This window comes from Salminus brasiliensis, chromosome 14 (genome assembly GCF_030463535.1).
Source record: "Salminus brasiliensis chromosome 14, fSalBra1.hap2, whole genome shotgun sequence".
NCBI classification, from domain to species: Eukaryota; Metazoa; Chordata; class Actinopteri; order Characiformes; family Bryconidae; genus Salminus; species Salminus brasiliensis.
The window spans coordinates 4,714,716-4,733,850 of record NC_132891.1 but is presented as its reverse complement, the minus strand read 5'-3'; the positions used below and the strand labels follow the sequence as shown (position 1 = coordinate 4,733,850).

The 19,135-nt window shown below is 40.5% G+C and overlaps 1 protein-coding gene across 1 annotated transcript in view; it reads left to right on the top strand.

Annotated features, from left to right (window-relative positions):
• The first annotated feature begins 2,589 nt into the window (after positions 1-2,589).
• The window catches only part of syn2a (synapsin IIa), a 40,482-nt gene continuing 23,936 nt past the window's right edge, over positions 2,590-19,135 (top strand). Inside the window, exon 1 of the mRNA XM_072696839.1 lies at positions 2,590-3,405. Coding sequence (XP_072552940.1) covers positions 3,077-3,405 — 329 coding nt within the window. The 5' untranslated portion in view covers positions 2,590-3,076. The remainder of the gene's footprint in view (positions 3,406-19,135) is intronic.

Genomic DNA, 19,135 nt, shown 5'->3' with positions numbered 1-19,135 from the left:
GAGGGAAAGGTTTATTAAATTAAGGGAAAGATTTATTAAATTGAGGGAACAAATTATTAAATTTAGGGAAAGATTTATTAAATTGAGGGAATGGTTTATTAAATTGAGGGAAAGATTTATTAAATTGAGGGAACAAATTATTAAATTTAGGGAAAGATTTATTAAATTGAGGGAATGGTTTATTAAATTTAGGGAAAGATTTATTAAATTGAGGGAATGGTTTATTAAATTGAGGGAAAGATTTATTAAATTGAGGGAACAAATTATTAAATTTAGGGAAAGATTTATTAAATTGAGGGAATGGTTTATTAAATTTAGGGAAAGATTTATTAAATTGAGGGAATGGTTTATTAAATTGAGGGAAAGATTTATTAAATTGAGGGAACAAATTATTAAATTTAGGGAAAGATTTATTAAATTGAGGGAATGGTTTATTAAATTTAGGGAAAGATTTATTAAATTGAGGGAATGGTTTATTAAATTGAGGGAAAGATTTATTAAATTGAGGGAACAAATTATTAAATTTAGGGAAAGATTTATTAAATTGAGGGAATGGTTTATTAAATTGAGGGAAAGATTTATTAAATTGAGGGAAATATTTATTAAATTGAGGGAATGGTTTATTAAATTAAGGGAAAGATTTATTAAATTGAGGGAATAATTTATTAAATTGAGGGAACGGTTTATTAAATTGAGGGAAAGATTTATTAAATTGAGGGAACGAATTATTAAATTGAGGGAAAGCTTTATTAAATTGAGGGAACGGTTTATTAAATTGAGGGAAAGATTTATTAAATTGAGGGAACGAATTATTAAATTGAGGAAAAGATTTATTAAATTGAGGGAATAATTTATTAAATTGAGGGAAAGATTTATTAAATTGAGGGAAAGATTTATTAAATTGAGGGAACGAATTATTAAATTGAGGGAAAGATTTATTAAATTGAGGGAACGGTTTATTAAATTGAGGGAAAGATTTATTAAATTGAGGGAACGAATTATTAAATTGAGGAAAAGATTTATTAAATTGAGGGAATAATTTATTAAATTGAGGGAAAGATTTATTAAATTGAGGGAAAGATTTATTAAATTGAGGGAACGAATTATTAAATTGAGACAAGATTTATTAAATTAAGGGAACAATTTATTAAATTGAGGGAACGAATTATTAAATTTAGGGAAAGATTTATTAAATTGAGGGAATGGTTTATTAAATTTAGGGAAAGATTTATTAAATTGAGGGAATGGTTTATTAAATTGAGGGAAAGATTTATTAAATTGAGGGAACAAATTATTAAATTTAGGGAAAGATTTATTAAATTGAGGGAATGGTTTATTAAATTGAGGGAAAGATTTATTAAATTGAGGGAAATATTTATTAAATTGAGGGAATGGTTTATTAAATTAAGGGAAAGATTTATTAAATTGAGGGAATAATTTATTAAATTGAGGGAACGGTTTATTAAATTGAGGGAAAGATTTATTAAATTGAGGGAACGAATTATTAAATTGAGGGAAAGCTTTATTAAATTGAGGGAACGGTTTATTAAATTGAGGGAAAGATTTATTAAATTGAGGGAACGAATTATTAAATTGAGGAAAAGATTTATTAAATTGAGGGAATAATTTATTAAATTGAGGGAAAGATTTATTAAATTGAGGGAAAGATTTATTAAATTGAGGGAACGAATTATTAAATTGAGGGAAAGATTTATTAAATTGAGGGAACGGTTTATTAAATTGAGGGAAAGATTTATTAAATTGAGGGAACGAATTATTAAATTGAGGAAAAGATTTATTAAATTGAGGGAATAATTTATTAAATTGAGGGAAAGATTTATTAAATTGAGGGAAAGATTTATTAAATTGAGGGAACGAATTATTAAATTGAGACAAGATTTATTAAATTAAGGGAACAATTTATTAAATTGAGGGAACGAATTATTAAATTGAGGGAACGATTTATTAAATTGAGGGACCACTTTGTTAAGTCAGGGGGGCGGTTTATTAAACTGAGGGAACAGTGTGTTACATTGAGGAAAAGGTCTCCACATATTATTTCTCTACCTTGGATCAGAGGTTCTGTTAGGGAAGTGCCTAATATTTGTAGTACAGTAGCTAGTATGTGGTTTTGGGCACAGCCATAAGCTTCATGTACCCTAACGCCATTTCATGAGCAGCTAGTGTATCACCTCAACATGCTTTCACCCTTTATTTCCATATTGGAAATGTAGGTGGCACTGTAGCCTGTGATATTGCATTTGCATCAGCTGGGTCTGTTGTTTATCATTTTGTCCTGACATGTTTAGCAAGCTTTTCTTGATGTGCTATGACTGACTTTTTTTTTTTACCTTATTTAAATGTCCCAGATTCACAGCCTATCAGTATCACCTACATGGACCACACAGGGTTCTTCCTTCTACAGAATATTGATGCTCCCTGTCTAAACATCTTCAAATCCACTAAGACGTTCACTTCAGGAGAAGATGAATGAACAGTCTGCTTGGCTTCAAGCAGAAAAGCACCATAATAAACAGGCACTGTGTGCCATTTTGTGTACTATCTGCAGAGAGATTGCCAAAGGCAGAGCAAATGTACAGCTGGGAGAGAGAGTGCCTCTATATAACGCTCCTCCATTTTATTCTGCACACATGCACTGGAAACCCCCTCCTTGCTTTTATTTATTTATTTGATTTTTTCTCTCTCCCCACAGCAGCAGAAGAGAGACGTGACAACGGAGAGAAGCAGTGAATAGGGGGGTGGGCAGCAGAGAGGAGAGCAGGAGCATCTCCTGCAGGCATCCAGGCTGGAGAAGCTGCACCTGATTGGCCAGCAGAAGCCAGCGACGTCAGCAGCAGCACCAGCAGCAGCAGGCTGGGAGGGTAGAGGGAGCAAAGAGAGGAAACACAGCCAGGCTGGGAGGAAACCCATTCCACTCCAAATGATTCGTGATCAGCTCTGAGGACGCTCCACAGCTCCATCCAGCTCCAAAGGCATCTTTGCATCCCTCCACGCACCCAAAATCTGCTGCCTGCTTCTCCACAGACCCAGCCTTCAGGTTCCAGCCTGCTAAACCATGAACTACCTGCGCCGTCGTCTTTCTGACAGCACCTTCATCTCCAACCTTCCCAATGGCTACTTGTCGGACCTCCAGAAGCCCGACCCGCCCCAGCCACCACCACCCGAAGCGGGTCAGCCGACCCCTCAGCCGCCCCCCGCCGTCTCTCCCACCCCGGAGAGGAAACCCCAGCCGGCTGCCCAGCCTTCAGGGACGGGCTTCTTCAGCTCCATCACCAACGTGGTGAAGCAGACGGCAGCCTCGGCGGGTCTGGTGGAGCAGACACCTGTCCCTGTCTCCAAGAAGTTCAAAATTCTCCTGGTGATCGATGAGCCGCAGCAGGAGTGGTATGTGTGTGTGTGCAGTGGTGAGGGATTTGTAGTGGTCAGGGATTTGTAGTGGTCAGGTGGTCATGATTGAAGACCAGCTTATATTATTTTAACTGAAACTGTCTTTCCTTCATTTGATGAAGCCTGTGAATGTCTTGGTTCATTAACCCTGTCAATTCTCTGGGTTACTGCATCGTTATAGTTCAGTAATTACATGGGAAGCAATGTAAACTAGCTGAGTTAAGCAGCTAATTCAATTATAGGAATGGGAAATGGAAGCCTGGATCAGCCTCAGCATGTAAAGGGTTAAAACACCCACAGAATGATCAGGATGCTCACAGAAAACTATTCAGTCTACAGTTTATCAAGTATATGATTGTCTTCATTAATTAACCCCTTACATTTATAGGCATATTACATAATAACTATGCAGAAATTACACAGGAAGCAATGAAAACTAGCTATTTTAAGTTCTAGGAATGAGGAATGGAAGCCTTGACCTAGCTGGGCATTTAAAGGGTTAAAACGCCTGTAAATATGTGATAGCTCTGGCCCATTAACCCTTTAAATTCTCAGGCTTAATGCATTATTATTATTATTATTATACACACCTGGGCATTTAAAGGGTTAAAACGCCTGTAAATATGTGATAGCTCTGGTTCATTAACTCCTTAAATTCTCAGGCTTAATGCATTATTATTATTATTATACCCACCTGGGCATTTAAAGGGTTAAAACACCTGTAAATATGTGATAGCTCTGGTTCATTAACTCCTTAAATTCTCAGGCTTAATGCATTATTATTATTATTATACCCACCTGGGCATTTAAAGGGTTAAAACACCTGTAAATATGTGATAGCTCTGGTTCATTAACACCTTAAATTCTCAGGCTTAATGCATTATTATTATTATTATTATTATTATTATTATTATTATTATACCCACCTGGGCATTTAAAGGGTTAAAACGCCTGTAAATATGTGATAGCTCTGGTCCATTAACACCTTAAATTCTCAGGCTTAATGCATTATTATTATTATTATACCCACCTGGGCATTTAAAGGGTTAAAACGCCTGTAAATATGTGATAGCTCTGGTCCATTAACCCTTTAAATTCTCAGGCTTAATGCATTATTATTATTCAGCAATTGTATGGAAAGCCATGCAGACTAGCTAAGGAATAAGCAATGGACGCCTGGACCCACCTGGGCATTTAAAGGGTTAAAACACCTGTAAATATGTGATAGCTCTGGTTCATTAACACCTTAAATTCTTAGGTTTAATGCATTATTATTATTCAGCAATTGTATGGAAAGTCATGCAGACTAGCTAAGGAATAAGCAATGGACGCCTGGACACCCCCCCCCCGGGCATTTAAAGGGTTAAAACACCCACGGATTGATCAGGATGCTCACAAAAGACCATGTGACATGGTTAAAGACCAGCTGGCATTATTTTGACCAAAGCTAGTTACTCCACGTTTGATCAAGCCTGTGATCATTAACCCATTATATCCCTAGGCTTATTACATCATCGTTATTTTGTAATGACATGGAAATAAATGTGAACTAGCTGAGCTAGGGAATGAGGAATGGAAGCCTGGACCCAACTGGACATTTAAGGGGTTAAAATACCTGTAGATTGTTCATGATGCTCACAGAAAACTATTTATCCTAGATTGGATCAAGTCTGTGATGGCTGTGGTTCATTAACCCCTTACATTCTCAGGCTTATTATTGTTAAGTCATTATTACTGTTCAGCAATTACATGGAAAACAGTGGAACACTAGCTTAGTTATAGGGAGGACGAATAGACGCCTGGACAAAGCTGGGCATTTAAATGGTTAAAACACATATAGATTGTTAAGGATGCTCACAGACAAGTCTGTGATGGTTTTGGTTCATTAACCCCTTAAATTCTCAGGCGCATTGCGCTATTAATATTCTGTAATAACATGGAACGAAATGCAAACTCGATGAGTTATAATAACGAATGGATGCCTAGACTAACTTGGGCATTTAAAGGATGAAATAATCACAGATTTTCAAGGATATTTAAATAATCTGACCCTGATTGATTAGCCCCTTTAACACTCCAGCTTATTACATTATTAGACTGTTAATTCATCTGCAGTTCCAAAAAGGGATGCCAATCCCAACTGGTTAAGTTATTTTAAGAAATAGGAATGAGGAGTGTAAGCCTGGACCCGGCTGGGCATTTAAAGAGTTAAAACACCCAGAGATTGGCCAGGATATAAACTGAGAGAGAGCTCATTTGTATGTTGGTTAAACCATGGTTAGAAATCTACCTGCATTATTTTGAGAACGTCTCAGTCTACATTTGATTAAGCATCTGATCATCTTGATTCATCAGCCTCCTAATTGCATCCTGAGGCTGCTTATTATTGAGTACTTTCCATGGAAAATAGTCCAAACTGGTTGAGTTATTTATATATAGTAGCAATAAAGAATAAGCTTGTCGTTTATTTAAGGGGTTAAAACACACATTGGCCAGGATCCACTTACGGGGGATCCATGTGTATGTTGTTGGGCCATAATGCTACATGGCTAAGCACCAGCTTGCATTATTCTGACTAATGTAGTCTTCATTAAGCAAACTAGCTGAGCTATACTGGAAATTCCTCAGTTTCCAGTAAGAAATACAGGATTCCAGTGAGGAAATGTGGATTGCACATTTTAGGGGTTAAAACACCCACAGTCAGTATGTGCTCAATACTGCAATAACAGCTAACAAACCAACATTTATGCAGCCATTGTTTTGAACAGTCAGCAATCAACATCAGATCGATAGGCCTTTATATTGCAGGTTTGAGTCAGTCCCCGTAGTCCCCTTAGTCAGTGTGGTGGAACCTGTTGTTAAGATGCTGGCTCGTGGGTAAATGCACTAGTTATTGTTGTGTTGTTTCATGCAGGCATTGGTTAAAGCAGGGAAGCTGCATCCTACCCCTAGCATGATGCATCAGTCATCTGCGTGCTAATTGCATTTGTGTGTGCTCATACACACAGAATGTGCAGGAGTGCTAATTATAAGCAAAGCTGTTGCTCAGTAATAAGGCAACCCTTACACAGCACTCTGCAGCTAGTAATGGTAATAGGATGGATTTGTATGTATTGTTAAATAGGGATACTTATCCCTTATATCAGCAAATGTGCAAAGATATTGTATCTGATATTGAACAGACTTACATCCACTGACCTTTAACGCCTACTGCATAGCATGCTCAATAAGCCAAGGACAGCATGTAGGATTCTCAAGACTAAAGGAATATTTCATTCATGTGTCTTTCATTCACGTATCTGTGCCCCATACTTTGATTTTTTAAGCGTTATGCCTTCACATACTTGCTTCCTGGTGTAATCTGGCAAAACCTTTCACATATATGTATGGTGTTAATACCACATTATCTAAGGGGTATACATTTACATTTATGGCATTTAGCTGACGCTCTTATCCAGAGCGATTTACAAGGTTATTGGTATTACAGAGGAGGGCCAATGTAGTGTTAGGAGTCTTGCCCAAGGACTCTTATTGGTGTAGCGCAGCATAGTCACCCAGACCGGGAATTGAACCCCAGTCTCCCGCATGGTGTGGTGGTAGCTTACTGGCAGGGTGTGGTGTTATCTGTTGCGCCACACTAACCACCATATACATACTCCTCCCATGAAAATCTTTGGTGGTCTCTTTGTGATGGTAGATGCTGTACTTATGACATTTTAGGGTCGTTGGAGACTTCTTTACTCATCTTGAGGTCTGCTTTTGGGCTGAACTTGCTAGGACAGCCTGACCTGGCCATGCTGGCCGTTATTTCACTAGTACATGATATGATTTAGCGGACAGTGGAACCACTTCTGATTTCTAATAGTTCTGAGATCTTTTTAAACCCCTTCCCATCTGCAGACTCATCTGCATCTTCAGCTTCCTTCCTGAAGGCCTCAGAGAGCTGTGATCTTCACCAACTTCAATTAAGAGCAATCCAGACTAAACGTCTGAGGTTTAAATCAAACCTCAACTCCTCTAGAATCCTCTTTTGCATTTACATTTACATTTATGGCATTTAGCTGATGCTCTTATCCAGAGCGCCTTACAAGGTTACTCGTATTACAGAGGCGGGCCAATGTAGTCTTAGGAGTCTTGCCCAAGGACTCTTATTGGTGTAGCGCAGCATAGTACATACTCTGCTTTAACCAATGCCTGCATGAAACAACACAACAATAACTAGTGCATTTACCCACGAGCCAGCATCTTAACAACAGGTTCCACCACACTGACTACGGGGACTACGGGGACTGACCTTGCTTCATGCAAAGCTCAAACCTGCAATATAAAGGCCTATCGATCTGATGTTGATTGCTGACTGTTCAAAACAATGGCTGCATAAATGTTGGTTTGTTAGCTGTTATTGCAGTATTGAGCACATACTGACTGTGGGTGTTTTAACCCCTAAAATGTGCAATCCACATTTCCTCACTGGAATCCTGTATTTCTTACTGGAAACTGAGGAATTTCCATTATAGCTCAGCTAATTTGCTTAATGAAGACTACATTAGTCAGAATAATGCAAGCTGGTGCTTAGCCATGTAGCATTATGGCCCAACAACATACACATGGATCCCCCGTAAGTGGATCCTGGCCAATGTGTGGGTGTTTTAACCCCTTAAATAAACAGCAAGCTTATTCTTTATTGCTGCTATATATACATACTCCTCCTATTAAAATCTTGGGTGGTCTCTTTGTGATGGTAGATGTACTTATGACATTTTAGGGTTGTCAGAGACTTCTTTTTGAGGTCTGCTCTTGGGCTGAACTTGCTAGGACAGCCTGACCTGGCCATACTGGCCGTTATTTTACTAGTACATGATATGATTTAGTCGACAGTGGAACTTCTGATTTCTAATAGTTCTGAGATCTTTTTAAACCCCTTCCCATCTGCAGACTCATCTGCATCTTCAACCTCGGCCAACTGCGCTTTTTAGAGCGATGAGGGGAGAGAGCGCCATCTACCTGCCACTGATGGCAAAGCGACATGGCTCAGTCAAACTCGTGACCCCTGGGTCTTAGTAATTAAATTTTACAGATGATTATTAAATTAGCAGCTTCACAGGAACCCAGTAAATAGTAATAGGACAAGAGATCAACATATTATAAAACATAAACAAGAAAACCTCCGGTAAGCAGCCAAAGGCGACAGTGGCAAGGGAAAATTCCATTGGAGTCAGGCCGGATAAGTGGGCAGTCATTAACTTGTAGAAGGTAATACGATTTAGAGAATTAGTCCTAATTGGATTACAGTAAATCTTGGGCAGTATCAGAGTGTGGTGAGCGACTCCAGCAGATCTGACTATAACAGCCTAACTAAACTACTAGGACAGAGCCAGAAGGTAACACAGACATGGGAGCACCCTGAAACACTGGCATCCATCTGCTCCACTGCTCACAAACCTGAGTGATTGCGTGCAAACAGTGGGATGACAGCTGCAGTATCTCAGTTTACCACAATTTTCAATGTCCATGACCCTTTAGATCAGCAACCTTTATCTAAAAAGGGACACATTAATTACCAAAAGCTAAACTAAAGAAATTAGTTTTCAGCCTGGACTTGAAGATTGAACGTTTCAGTTCAGTTATATAACCTCCATCTTTCAATAATGTTCAAATGAAGATCGAATGTTTAAAAAGGCTGAGGTTTTCATGGGATGTCCTTATCATTTAAAAGCACACAGTCATGCTGGGCTACAAAGGGATGTCAGGGAGTCAGAGAAAAGATGTTAACTATAGCCCTATAAATCACTATGTGTCGTGAGATCCACCACCTTGCAATTACACAGATGGGTTATTTGTACAGTGTATGTGCACTCTGGCTAATTGCAGTGCTGTGCTTTTACTGTTTTTTGGATTCAGGCATTGCAGGATAGTATCAGTAGTAAGTGGATCTTTGTGGAGGAAATCATGTAGTCTAATGGTGTCAGTGTTGTGTAATCAGCCATGTGTGAACACACACACACACACACATCCAAGCTTGTTTAAAAGGGACATTCTTTGCTGGCATTGTGATTCAGAGTCATTTTCTTCACAAATGTGGGCACGGTGTGAAATATTGTTGTGGAATTTGGTTGTATTAGGTACAATGAGCCAGTGTCAATGCTAGTAACCCTGAAGTGATTCATCCACATTGATTTAGTTGAGTCTAACAGTCAGTTTATTGAAGCCTATTCATATTTTTAGAGTATTTATTTATGCAATATGTGTTTTTAAGGTGCAGAAATATATAAAATAGGTAGATTCCTGCCCTTCACCCATAGTTACGTCCAGTGTTGACACACACACAACCTTTCTATGGATTTCTATGGATTTCCTATATTCTGCTTTCTGTAGAAGCCCCTCGTGACTCAGGTTCCGACTGCTCTCGGATTCCCCAGAGATGTGCTAGCGGAGGGGGGTTGCCTTTCATATGCGTCAGTAATGTAAAGCGGAGTGCTGAATAGCGTTCTCACATTTACACGTCAAAAGAGATTTGACAAGCTTCATAGTGCAAGCCCAGCTGAAACTCTCGCTTTACTGTTGCCGTGAAATCGTCTACACCATGTGTTCACTGTAGATCATTTAAAGGCGGCGGTTTTCTGAAACGCTGCAATGCTCCAGAATTGTGTCACAATGAGGACACCCTATAAAAACCCATTTATTTTCATATATTCTAGAATATGGACCAAATCACAGTGAGGGAAAAGTTTAAACCTCCCACATTTATTTCTACTTTAAATGTGTAGAATTAGAATTAGGTGCAGAACATCAGCTGCAGATGATCAGAACATGGTTCGAGAGGATTATTCTGGAGGATTCTGAGGTCTTCTTTAAACCCCAGATATATTTAGTCTGGTCTGCTCTTGATTGAAGTTGAAGTAAGTGTTGAAGAGAAGACAACCATGGACATGGACATGCTGGTGCTGTCGTCATACCACTTGTACACAATCACTCAGGTTTGTAGGCGGTGGAGCAAGTGGAGGCCAGTGTTTCTGTGTGCTCCCGTGTCTGTGTTACCTTCTGGCTCTCTCCCAGTAGTTTAGTTAGGCTGTTATACTCAGATCTGCTGGACTCTGATACTTCCCAACAGTCACTGTAATCCAATTAGGACTAATTCTCTAAATCGTCCAAGTTAACGACTGCCCACTTATCCGGCCTGACTCCAATGGAAGTCTGACTGCTGGGCTCCACTGCCACTTGTGCCAGACCAGCTGCCTAACCATCAGACTGACCGCTGGGCTCTCCTGCTACCTGCTAATTAAACCAGCTGCCATTCTGCCTTCTGCCACTGCTATCTACATACTGACTATGTTAAAGTATTTGCCACTATTATTATTATTATTATTATTATTACCATCATTAACCATCATTACTTGCATTGTTCTTACATCACTATTATATTAGTTATATTACATTATGATTATATTAAAACACCTGAGCAGAAGAACAGTCTTGATGGTTTGGTGACATTTATCAATAATTCATAAATAATTCTGACCAGAGGAGTATGGGTCCGCCTTGTGAGCCTTGGTGACTGAATGTGTGAAGAAATTTTAGAAGGTTTAAGAAATCGATATAAAGGTCCTTTATTAATTCACAGGTGTTTTAGACTCACACTAAAACATAGCTTGAAGGATCATTTGCAACATCTTATTTTGAAGGTGTAGATGCTTATATTTAAATAAAGCAACTTAAGTTGCATAACTTAAAATTGCTAATAACTTAATATCCAAACTGGCTCTCCGGCAGCACACGGTAGTGCTACAGTTATAACACATGTACAACGTCTCCACAGCGATTGCTTATTCACTGCTACTGAATGTAATGGATATGTTCTTGAATGCAGTAGATGCTGCTTTTATATTATAAATATATATAAATATATAAATACATGATCGAACATCCCATCTGACTTCATAAAAGCACACAGTGTTACAGCTTGTCATTCATAGAAAGTCAGTGTAGTGTCAGTGATTCACTCTCTTTGAGCATGCCATGACCTCGTACTGCAAGTCTTACCATCACACCACATTGATCCACTGCCTCTGGCAAAAAGCCTGGATGCTAAGAGGCTCGAAATATTGCAGATGGCTGGAAGTGTCCCCCTGATCGAATGCCTACCGTCCATGATTCCTCACTTTAATGCTTGAGGTGCTTTTCAGATTTATAATGTGATAAGACGCTAGTGGAATCATGTGGGATTTGATGGTATAGCACACGTCTGAATGTAAGTTTACACTCTTTTCAATGTGTGTTGGACTTCGTTTGTCCATTGTTTTGCAGTAAAGGCTTTTGTACTGATGTAAATACTGATATTGCTGCAGTATGCAAAGATACTCTAACCAGTTTATTTTACTGTGAACTGCAGGTATTTTCATAATTTCATGTGAAATTATTTTCATTTTGATTAAAATAGTGCAGCCTAGCTTTTAAAATATGACAATAACCATATAACCAATATATGATATAACCAAAGTTTTACAAATTTCCAACAAGTAAATTCTCATTATTTCACACAGTAAGATTTGAAGATAAATGTATATAATAAAAGTTCATTCATATATATATGACTTCCATTGTAATTTTAGAATTCATAATTTTCCACAATTATGGAGATACAAGGTTTCAATATTATTAATAATTATTACAGTATATAGTAATTATTCTAGTATAGTATATAAAAATATACATAACATCTCCAAAACATCAGGCCTGGTCTTGTGATGTTTTTCCGATATGCAGTGGTCAACAGGGTTATGGGCGCCCCAGGCTTATTGATGCTCATGGAGGTCCCACCTCACAACTTACATGACTTGAAGGATCTGCTGCTATTGTCTTAAGAGCCCAGACAATAGCAGCTCTTGTAGAGTCCATACCTCAAATGGTCAGATCTGTTGTGGCAGAATGTTTTCATTAGAAGGGGTGTCCACAAACATTTGAACATATATGGTCACAGACCCACAAAGACCATGTATCTCTATTCCTGCTGTTTTTCTCTTTTCTCCATAATGTCTAAGAATCTGGCAGTTGTTCTTTACACTGTACAGGGGGACCTACTCAATATCAGGGCAAGTGGTGTTAATGTTATGGCTGATTTGTATATTTGGGTCTGCTGTAGCAGTTTAATGACAGAACTGGCATTTTGTCCATATCATGCAGTTTTTTAGGTAATATTTCTTATGTATATTCAGAACCATGAATTTTCAGGTGCCGTCACTGTCCGAACCACCTGGACTTGAGTGCTGTGCTACCCACCAGGCTAAGATATGAGGTTGACAGTCTCCTGCTGGTTCACAGAAAATGACTCCTAGATAAGGAGCAGCTCACACAGGGAAGATCTAATCATCTTCGCCTGTTTTTTTCCACATTGCTTATAATCTCTGTGGGCCAAAAGTATTTGGACATTTTTTCGAAGATACCTTTCTGCACGACACCCAGGAGAGGAGGGAGATGAGCAGAAATGACTGATGCAGAATGTTCATTCAGTGGGACAGTGAACCGGAGAGCCAGAGCCCAGCGCAATGTGAGCTGTCTCTGCTCAAACACAGTGGATTTAACTCAGACACTAATGACAAAATTAGCAACCAGAAAATCACAAACTGTGCTGGACTCCGGCCCTTAAGGATCAGAACCAGATATCACTGTTATGAATCCATCCCAAAGTACTTACATTTAATTCATTCCAAATAGCCTCATAATTTTTCTCTATTAAGGCCTAATAGAGTCATTATAGCAGTCTTTTATTATACAGTTTCTCATTTTAGGAGCAATAAAATATAATAATAGAGAAATATAACGGTGGGAAAGATTCAGTTTGGAGATGTAGAGTAAGCAGAAGGTGGGAGAGCTTGTCGTACATAACATATGCACTCTTAAAAATAAAGGTGCCATAAAGGCTTCTTTGGAAAGCTGCCATTGAATAACTACTGTTTGCTTTCTCGTTCAGTAGATGGTCCTTAAAAAAAAAGATCAGTTGTATGACTGTGAGTAACCTTTTTAAGGTTAGTTAGTTTTTAAAGCCAATTTATTATTTTTTACCTTTATTTTTAGATATGGAAAACCTCGTGGTCTTTTTTAGAACTATAGGATGCATTTCTATGTTTGTAGCATCCTACAAAATGGAACAGCCTTCAGTGATGGCAAACATGAGAAATGCGGCCTTCCTCAACTGCAGCCTAAACTGGAACAACATGTGTGAATTCAGCTGCCTATTGTTTTATATCTAATAGAATAGAACAGTAGTGTCAGTATCAATGATTAATAAAAAAAAGTTTGCGGACACCCCTTCAAACGATTGCATTCAGCTACTTAAAGTTGCACCCATTGCTGATACAGATGTGCACATGCATGCACACAGCTTGTCTAGTCCCTGTAGAGAAGTACTGCCAATAGAATAGGGCTCATTAACCTATTGGCACCATGCTGTCTGATGCCAGGCGTGGGCTAGAGGGGTAAAAAGGCCCCCAGCACTGAGCAGTGGAGCAGTGGAAGAAGACCTGTGTTCTCTGAAATGATGGATGATGCTTCATCCAGTACTTTTGGGATGCGTCGTTGGGGGATAAGGTGAGGTGGTGATTATCAAACATCCTGTCCTCACTAACGCGATTGCTGAGTAGCCCTGTATGAGCAGTGTATGAGCAGGTGTCCCAATACTTTTGTCCATGTAGTGTATGTAATATATTTTTTGACTTAACTGATGATTTTTGGTATATTAAGATCAGATTGAAGTGATCAGATAAAACATCAAGCCTGACCTGAAGATTGACCTTTCGACCTGTCGTACACACCAGGAGTAAAGAGTGTGATATACTGTCAAGGAGTAGGATAAATACTGTGCATTGGATGTACACAGGACAAGGGTCTCTTATTTTCTCATCTTATTTTTAATATCAATTAATGAATTATTAGATAGATAGCCTATAAGTTACAGTGTGTTGGTCCAAAATACTCAGGTGTCTCACTCATCCATATCTCACTAGTCCTGTCGAGTGAATAAGAACTTGATGGCGATGGTCAAAAGCCGATCTGCACCGAGAGCCCTTCCAGCTTCAAGTACGGCTCGGTTTGACCCGCCATCCTTTAAGATCCACGGAAGACGAGCGTCCAGACTTTTTACTGTCCTGCACCGAAGTGGTGGAACGAGCTTCCCCTGGGTGTCCGAACAGCAGAGTCCAACACTCGCTGTCTTCAAACCCAGACTGAAGACCCTCCTCTTCTGAGAGTACTCAGGCGAAGAGAAGAGTATTTTGGTCTTCATATTGACTTGTGTTTAGTAGAGTCTAAGATTAGAGGATCTTTAAATTATTTGCCATTTTTAAACTAGCTAAGGTTTTTCTTGGGTAAATAGCAAAGCACTTTTGTAAGTGGCTCTGGAGAAGAGCGTCTGCTAAATGCCTTAAATGTACGTACGTACGGAGTGCCATTGGCAGTTGTACACCATGAGCATATCCACAATACAGTGTGTATTTCATCTGCATGCGTACTTCAAACTGAGTTAAAATAATATCAGCATGTGGGCTTTTTGGCCTGAGCACCAGAGGCTCTTAACGAAGTCACTACAGTGACTCATCACATTGAATACTACCACATTTACATTCTGAACATGAAGCTGCTGTGAAGGAAAGATAGTAGTTTTAAAAGACTAGAGACTAGAGACTGCAGAAACTATATACACAGTACTAGTCAAAAGTTTGGACACTGGTTGAATGTGTGCTGATCATCATCTTAAAAACATTTGATCCAAATGCTAGAGTTTAAGTGCTTACTGACATTACATTAATTATTACTGGAAATAATGTCTTAATATTCTTTGTTTTCTTCCATACGTGAATACGGATAAAATCTTCTCACTAACTGTGAGCGAATGTCAGATTCAGTTCTCATTATCATCCATGACTCTAAATAATGCATGGCCAGTTATCTGCTCTCTCTCTCGCTCTCTCTCTCTCTGTCTCTCTCTCTCTCTCTTTCTCTCTCTCTCTGACCATTAACCGCATAAAAGCACAAGATGCTACACTTACACCGACACACAGTGTTATTAATGCAAAGCACTGAAAGCTGCTGGAGTACTGACAGCAGCCTGCGCTGGATAATGATTTGAGTGTGTGGGTAAGTGAGTGAGATGGGTGGGTGGGTCAGTGAATGGGTTTGTGAGTGGGTGAGTGGTTGGATGGGTCAGTGAATGGGTGAGTGAGTGGTTGGGTGGGTCAGTGAATGGCTTTGTGAGTGAGTGAGTGGTTGGGTGGGTCAGTGAATGGGTGAGTGAGTGGTTGGGTGGGTCAGTGAATGGATGAGTGAGTGGTTGGGTGGGTCAGTGAATGGCTTTGTGAGTGAGTGAGTGGTTGGGTGGGTCAGTGAATGGATGAGTGAGTGGTTGGGTGGGTCAGTGAATGGCTTTGTGAGTGAGTGAGTGGTTGGGTGGGTCAGTGAATGGCTTTGTGAGTGAGTGAGTGGTTGGATGGGTCAGTGAATGGGTGAGTGAGTGGTTGGGTGGGTCAGTGAATGGCTTTGTGAGTGAGTGAGTGAGTGGTTGGGTGGGTCAGTGAATGGGTGAGTGAGTGGTTGGGTGGGTCAGTGAATGGATGAGTGAGTGGTTGGGTGGGTCAGTGAATGGCTTTGTGAGTGAGTGAGTGGTTGGGTGTCAGTGAATGGCTTTGTGAGTGAGTGAGTGGTTGGGTGTCAGTGAATGGGTGAGTGAGTGGTTGGGTGGGTCAGTGAATGGCTTTGTGAGTGAGTGAGTGGTTGGGTGGGTCAGTGAATGGGTGAGTGAGTGGTTGGGTGGGTCAGTGAATGGATGAGTGAGTGGTTGGGTGGGTCAGTGAATGGGTTTGTGAGTGAGTAAGTGAGTGGTTGGGTGGGTCAGTGAATGGATGAGTGAGTGGTTGGGTGGGTCAGTGAATGGGTTTGTGAGTGGGTAAGTGAGTGGTTGGGTGGGTCAGTGAATGGATGAGTGAGTGGTTGGGTGGGTCAGTGAATGGGTTTGTGAGTGAGTAAGTGAGTGGTTGGGTGGGTCAGTGAATGGATGAGTGAGTGGTTGGGTGGGTCAGTGAATGGGTTTGTGAGTGAGTAAGTGAGTGGTTGGGTGGGTCAGTGAATGGATGAGTGAGTGGTTGGGTGGGTCAGTGAATGGGTTTGTGAGTGAGTAAGTGAGTGGTTGGGTGGGTCAGTGAATGGATGAGTGAGTGGTTGGGTGGGTCAGTGAATGGGTTTGTGAGTGGGTAAGTGAGTGGTTGGGTGGGTCAGTGAATGGGTTTGTGAGTGAGTGAGTGAGTGAGTAATGGGTGGGTGAGTGAGTGGGTGGGTCAGTAATAGGTGGGTGAGTGAGTAAGTGGTTGGGTGGGTGAGTGAGTGGGTGAGTGAGTGGTTGAGTGGGTAATGGGTGGGTAATGGGTTTGTGAGTGAGTGGGTGAGTGGTTGAGTGAGTAATGGGTGGGTAATGGGTTTGTGGGTGAGTGAGTGGGTGAGTGAGTGGGTGAGTGAGTATTGGGTTTGTGAGTGAGTGGGTGAGTGGTTGAGTGAGTAATGGGTGGGTAATGGGTTTGTGAGTGAGTGGGTGAGTGGTTGAGTGAGTAATGGGTGGGTAATGGGTTTTTGGGGGTGAGTGAGTGGGTGAGTGAGTATTGGGTTTGTGAGTGAGTGGGTGAGTGGTTGAGTGAGTAATGGGTGGGTAATGGGTTTGTGAGTGAGTGGGTGAGTGGTTGAGTGAGTAATGGGTGGGTAATGGGTTTTTGGGGGTGAGTGAGTGGGTGAGTGAGTGGGTGAGTGAGTATTGGGTTTGTGAGTGAGTGGGTGAGTGGTTGAATGAGTAATGGGTGGGTAATGGGTTTGTGAGTGAGTGGGTGAGTGGTTGAGTGAGTAATGGGTGGGTAATGGGTTTGTGGGTGAGTGAGTGGGTGGTTGGGTGGGTCAGTGAATGAATTTGTGAGTGGTTGGGTGAATGAGTGAGTGAATGAATTTGTGAGCGGAAGAGTGGGTGGTTGAGTGAGTGGGTCAGTGAATAGGTTTGTGTGGTTGAGTGATTGAGATGGATGGGTAAGTGAGTGGTTGTGTGGATGAATGAGTGAATGAATTTGTGAGCGGAAGAGTGGGTGGTTGAGTGAGTGGGTCAGTGAATAGGTTTGTGTGGTTGAGTGATTGAGATGGATGGGTAAGTGAGTGGTTGTGTGGATGAATGAGTGAATGAGTTTGTGAGTGGAAGTGTGAGTGGTTGGGTGAGTAGGTGAGTGAAGGGGACTGTGATTGAGTGAGATGAATGGCTGAGTGTATGAGTGGGTGGTTGGGTGAGTGGGTAAGTGAGTGGTTGGGTGAGCGGGACAGTGAATAGGTTTGTGACTGGGTGAGTGAGTAGATTGGTTTGCTAAATTATTTACAAGTGGAGAACAGCCAGGCCAGGCTGTCCTAGCAAGTTTCCAAGAGCAGACCACAAGATGTCTAAAGAAGCCTCCAACAATCCTAAAATGTCATCACGGCAGCAGGTAGCTGTTGTCACAGTTGATGTTCAGTTGAAGTACAGCATCTGCCATCAGAAAGGGACCAAATGTTTGGTTTTTATTGAGAGTGTGCAAGAAAGAACCCCTCACTATCCAAAAAAAAAAAAGTCTTAAGTTGGCCCGAGAACAACTAGACAAAGACCAGCTAAATTATCTCCATCTCTTAAAATTGTTCAAATGTAGATAAAATGTCTATATGTTTAAATATGTGAAAAAAGATAAAGGGTGACATGTTTTTTTTTCTATTGACTGTAGATAGTGGATTGTGAATGACTTTATATTTCTTTAATTATGACTAAAGGAACAGCCCATTATTACACAGCTGTTCTGTTTGAGCTTCTGGCAGGGTAACTGGATATGGGCCTGAGTGGCAGGCTATCCTTTAAGTGCTAATCAATGTAGCTGAGAGACTGCACCTCCCCAAAATGACCGTCTTTAACACAGGGTTGGAGGACAGTTGCACTGATACTGATACAAGCCATCAATTAAAAGAAGATACACAGAGCGCCTATAGAGAACATAGGAAGAGAATCATTTACTGTATACTGACACCCCCCCCCCCCACCACCACCCCCATATTGCCTAATCCCATTTCACAGCCCACTGAGCTCCCTGAAAACGTCTTCATCATGTGTTGGCGTCATAAATTGTGAAGCTGTTCTGCTGCAGTATCAAAGCTGCAGGTATTTTGCATTCAGTATACACTGCCGTTTGGGGCTTGATGCTGAGGTCTGAAGGCACAACCACGCTGCTCATATTCATGCAATGCAAAGTTCCACTGTGTTCTTTGCCGATGATGCTTTTAGCGACTGTCTCTAATCGAAACAGAAAACTCAGATTGATGGAAACCTGCTGTTCTCTTAATATATAATCTTAATATTCTTTGTTTTCTTCCATACGTGAATACGGATGAAATCTTCTCACTAACTGTGAGCGAATGTCAGATTCAGTGCTCATTATCATCCATGACTCTAAATAATGCATGACCAGTTATCTGCTCTCTCTGACCATTAACCGCATAAAAGCACAAGATGCTACACTTACAACGACACACAGTGTTATTAATGCAAAGCACCAATAACAGCAGCCTGCGTCTGGATAAAGATTTGAGTGTGTGGGCGAGTGAGTGAGATGGATGGGTGAGTGAGTGGTTGGGTGGGTCAGTGAATGGGTTAGTAAGTGGGTAAGTGGATAAAGGTGGTTGGGAAGGTGAGTGA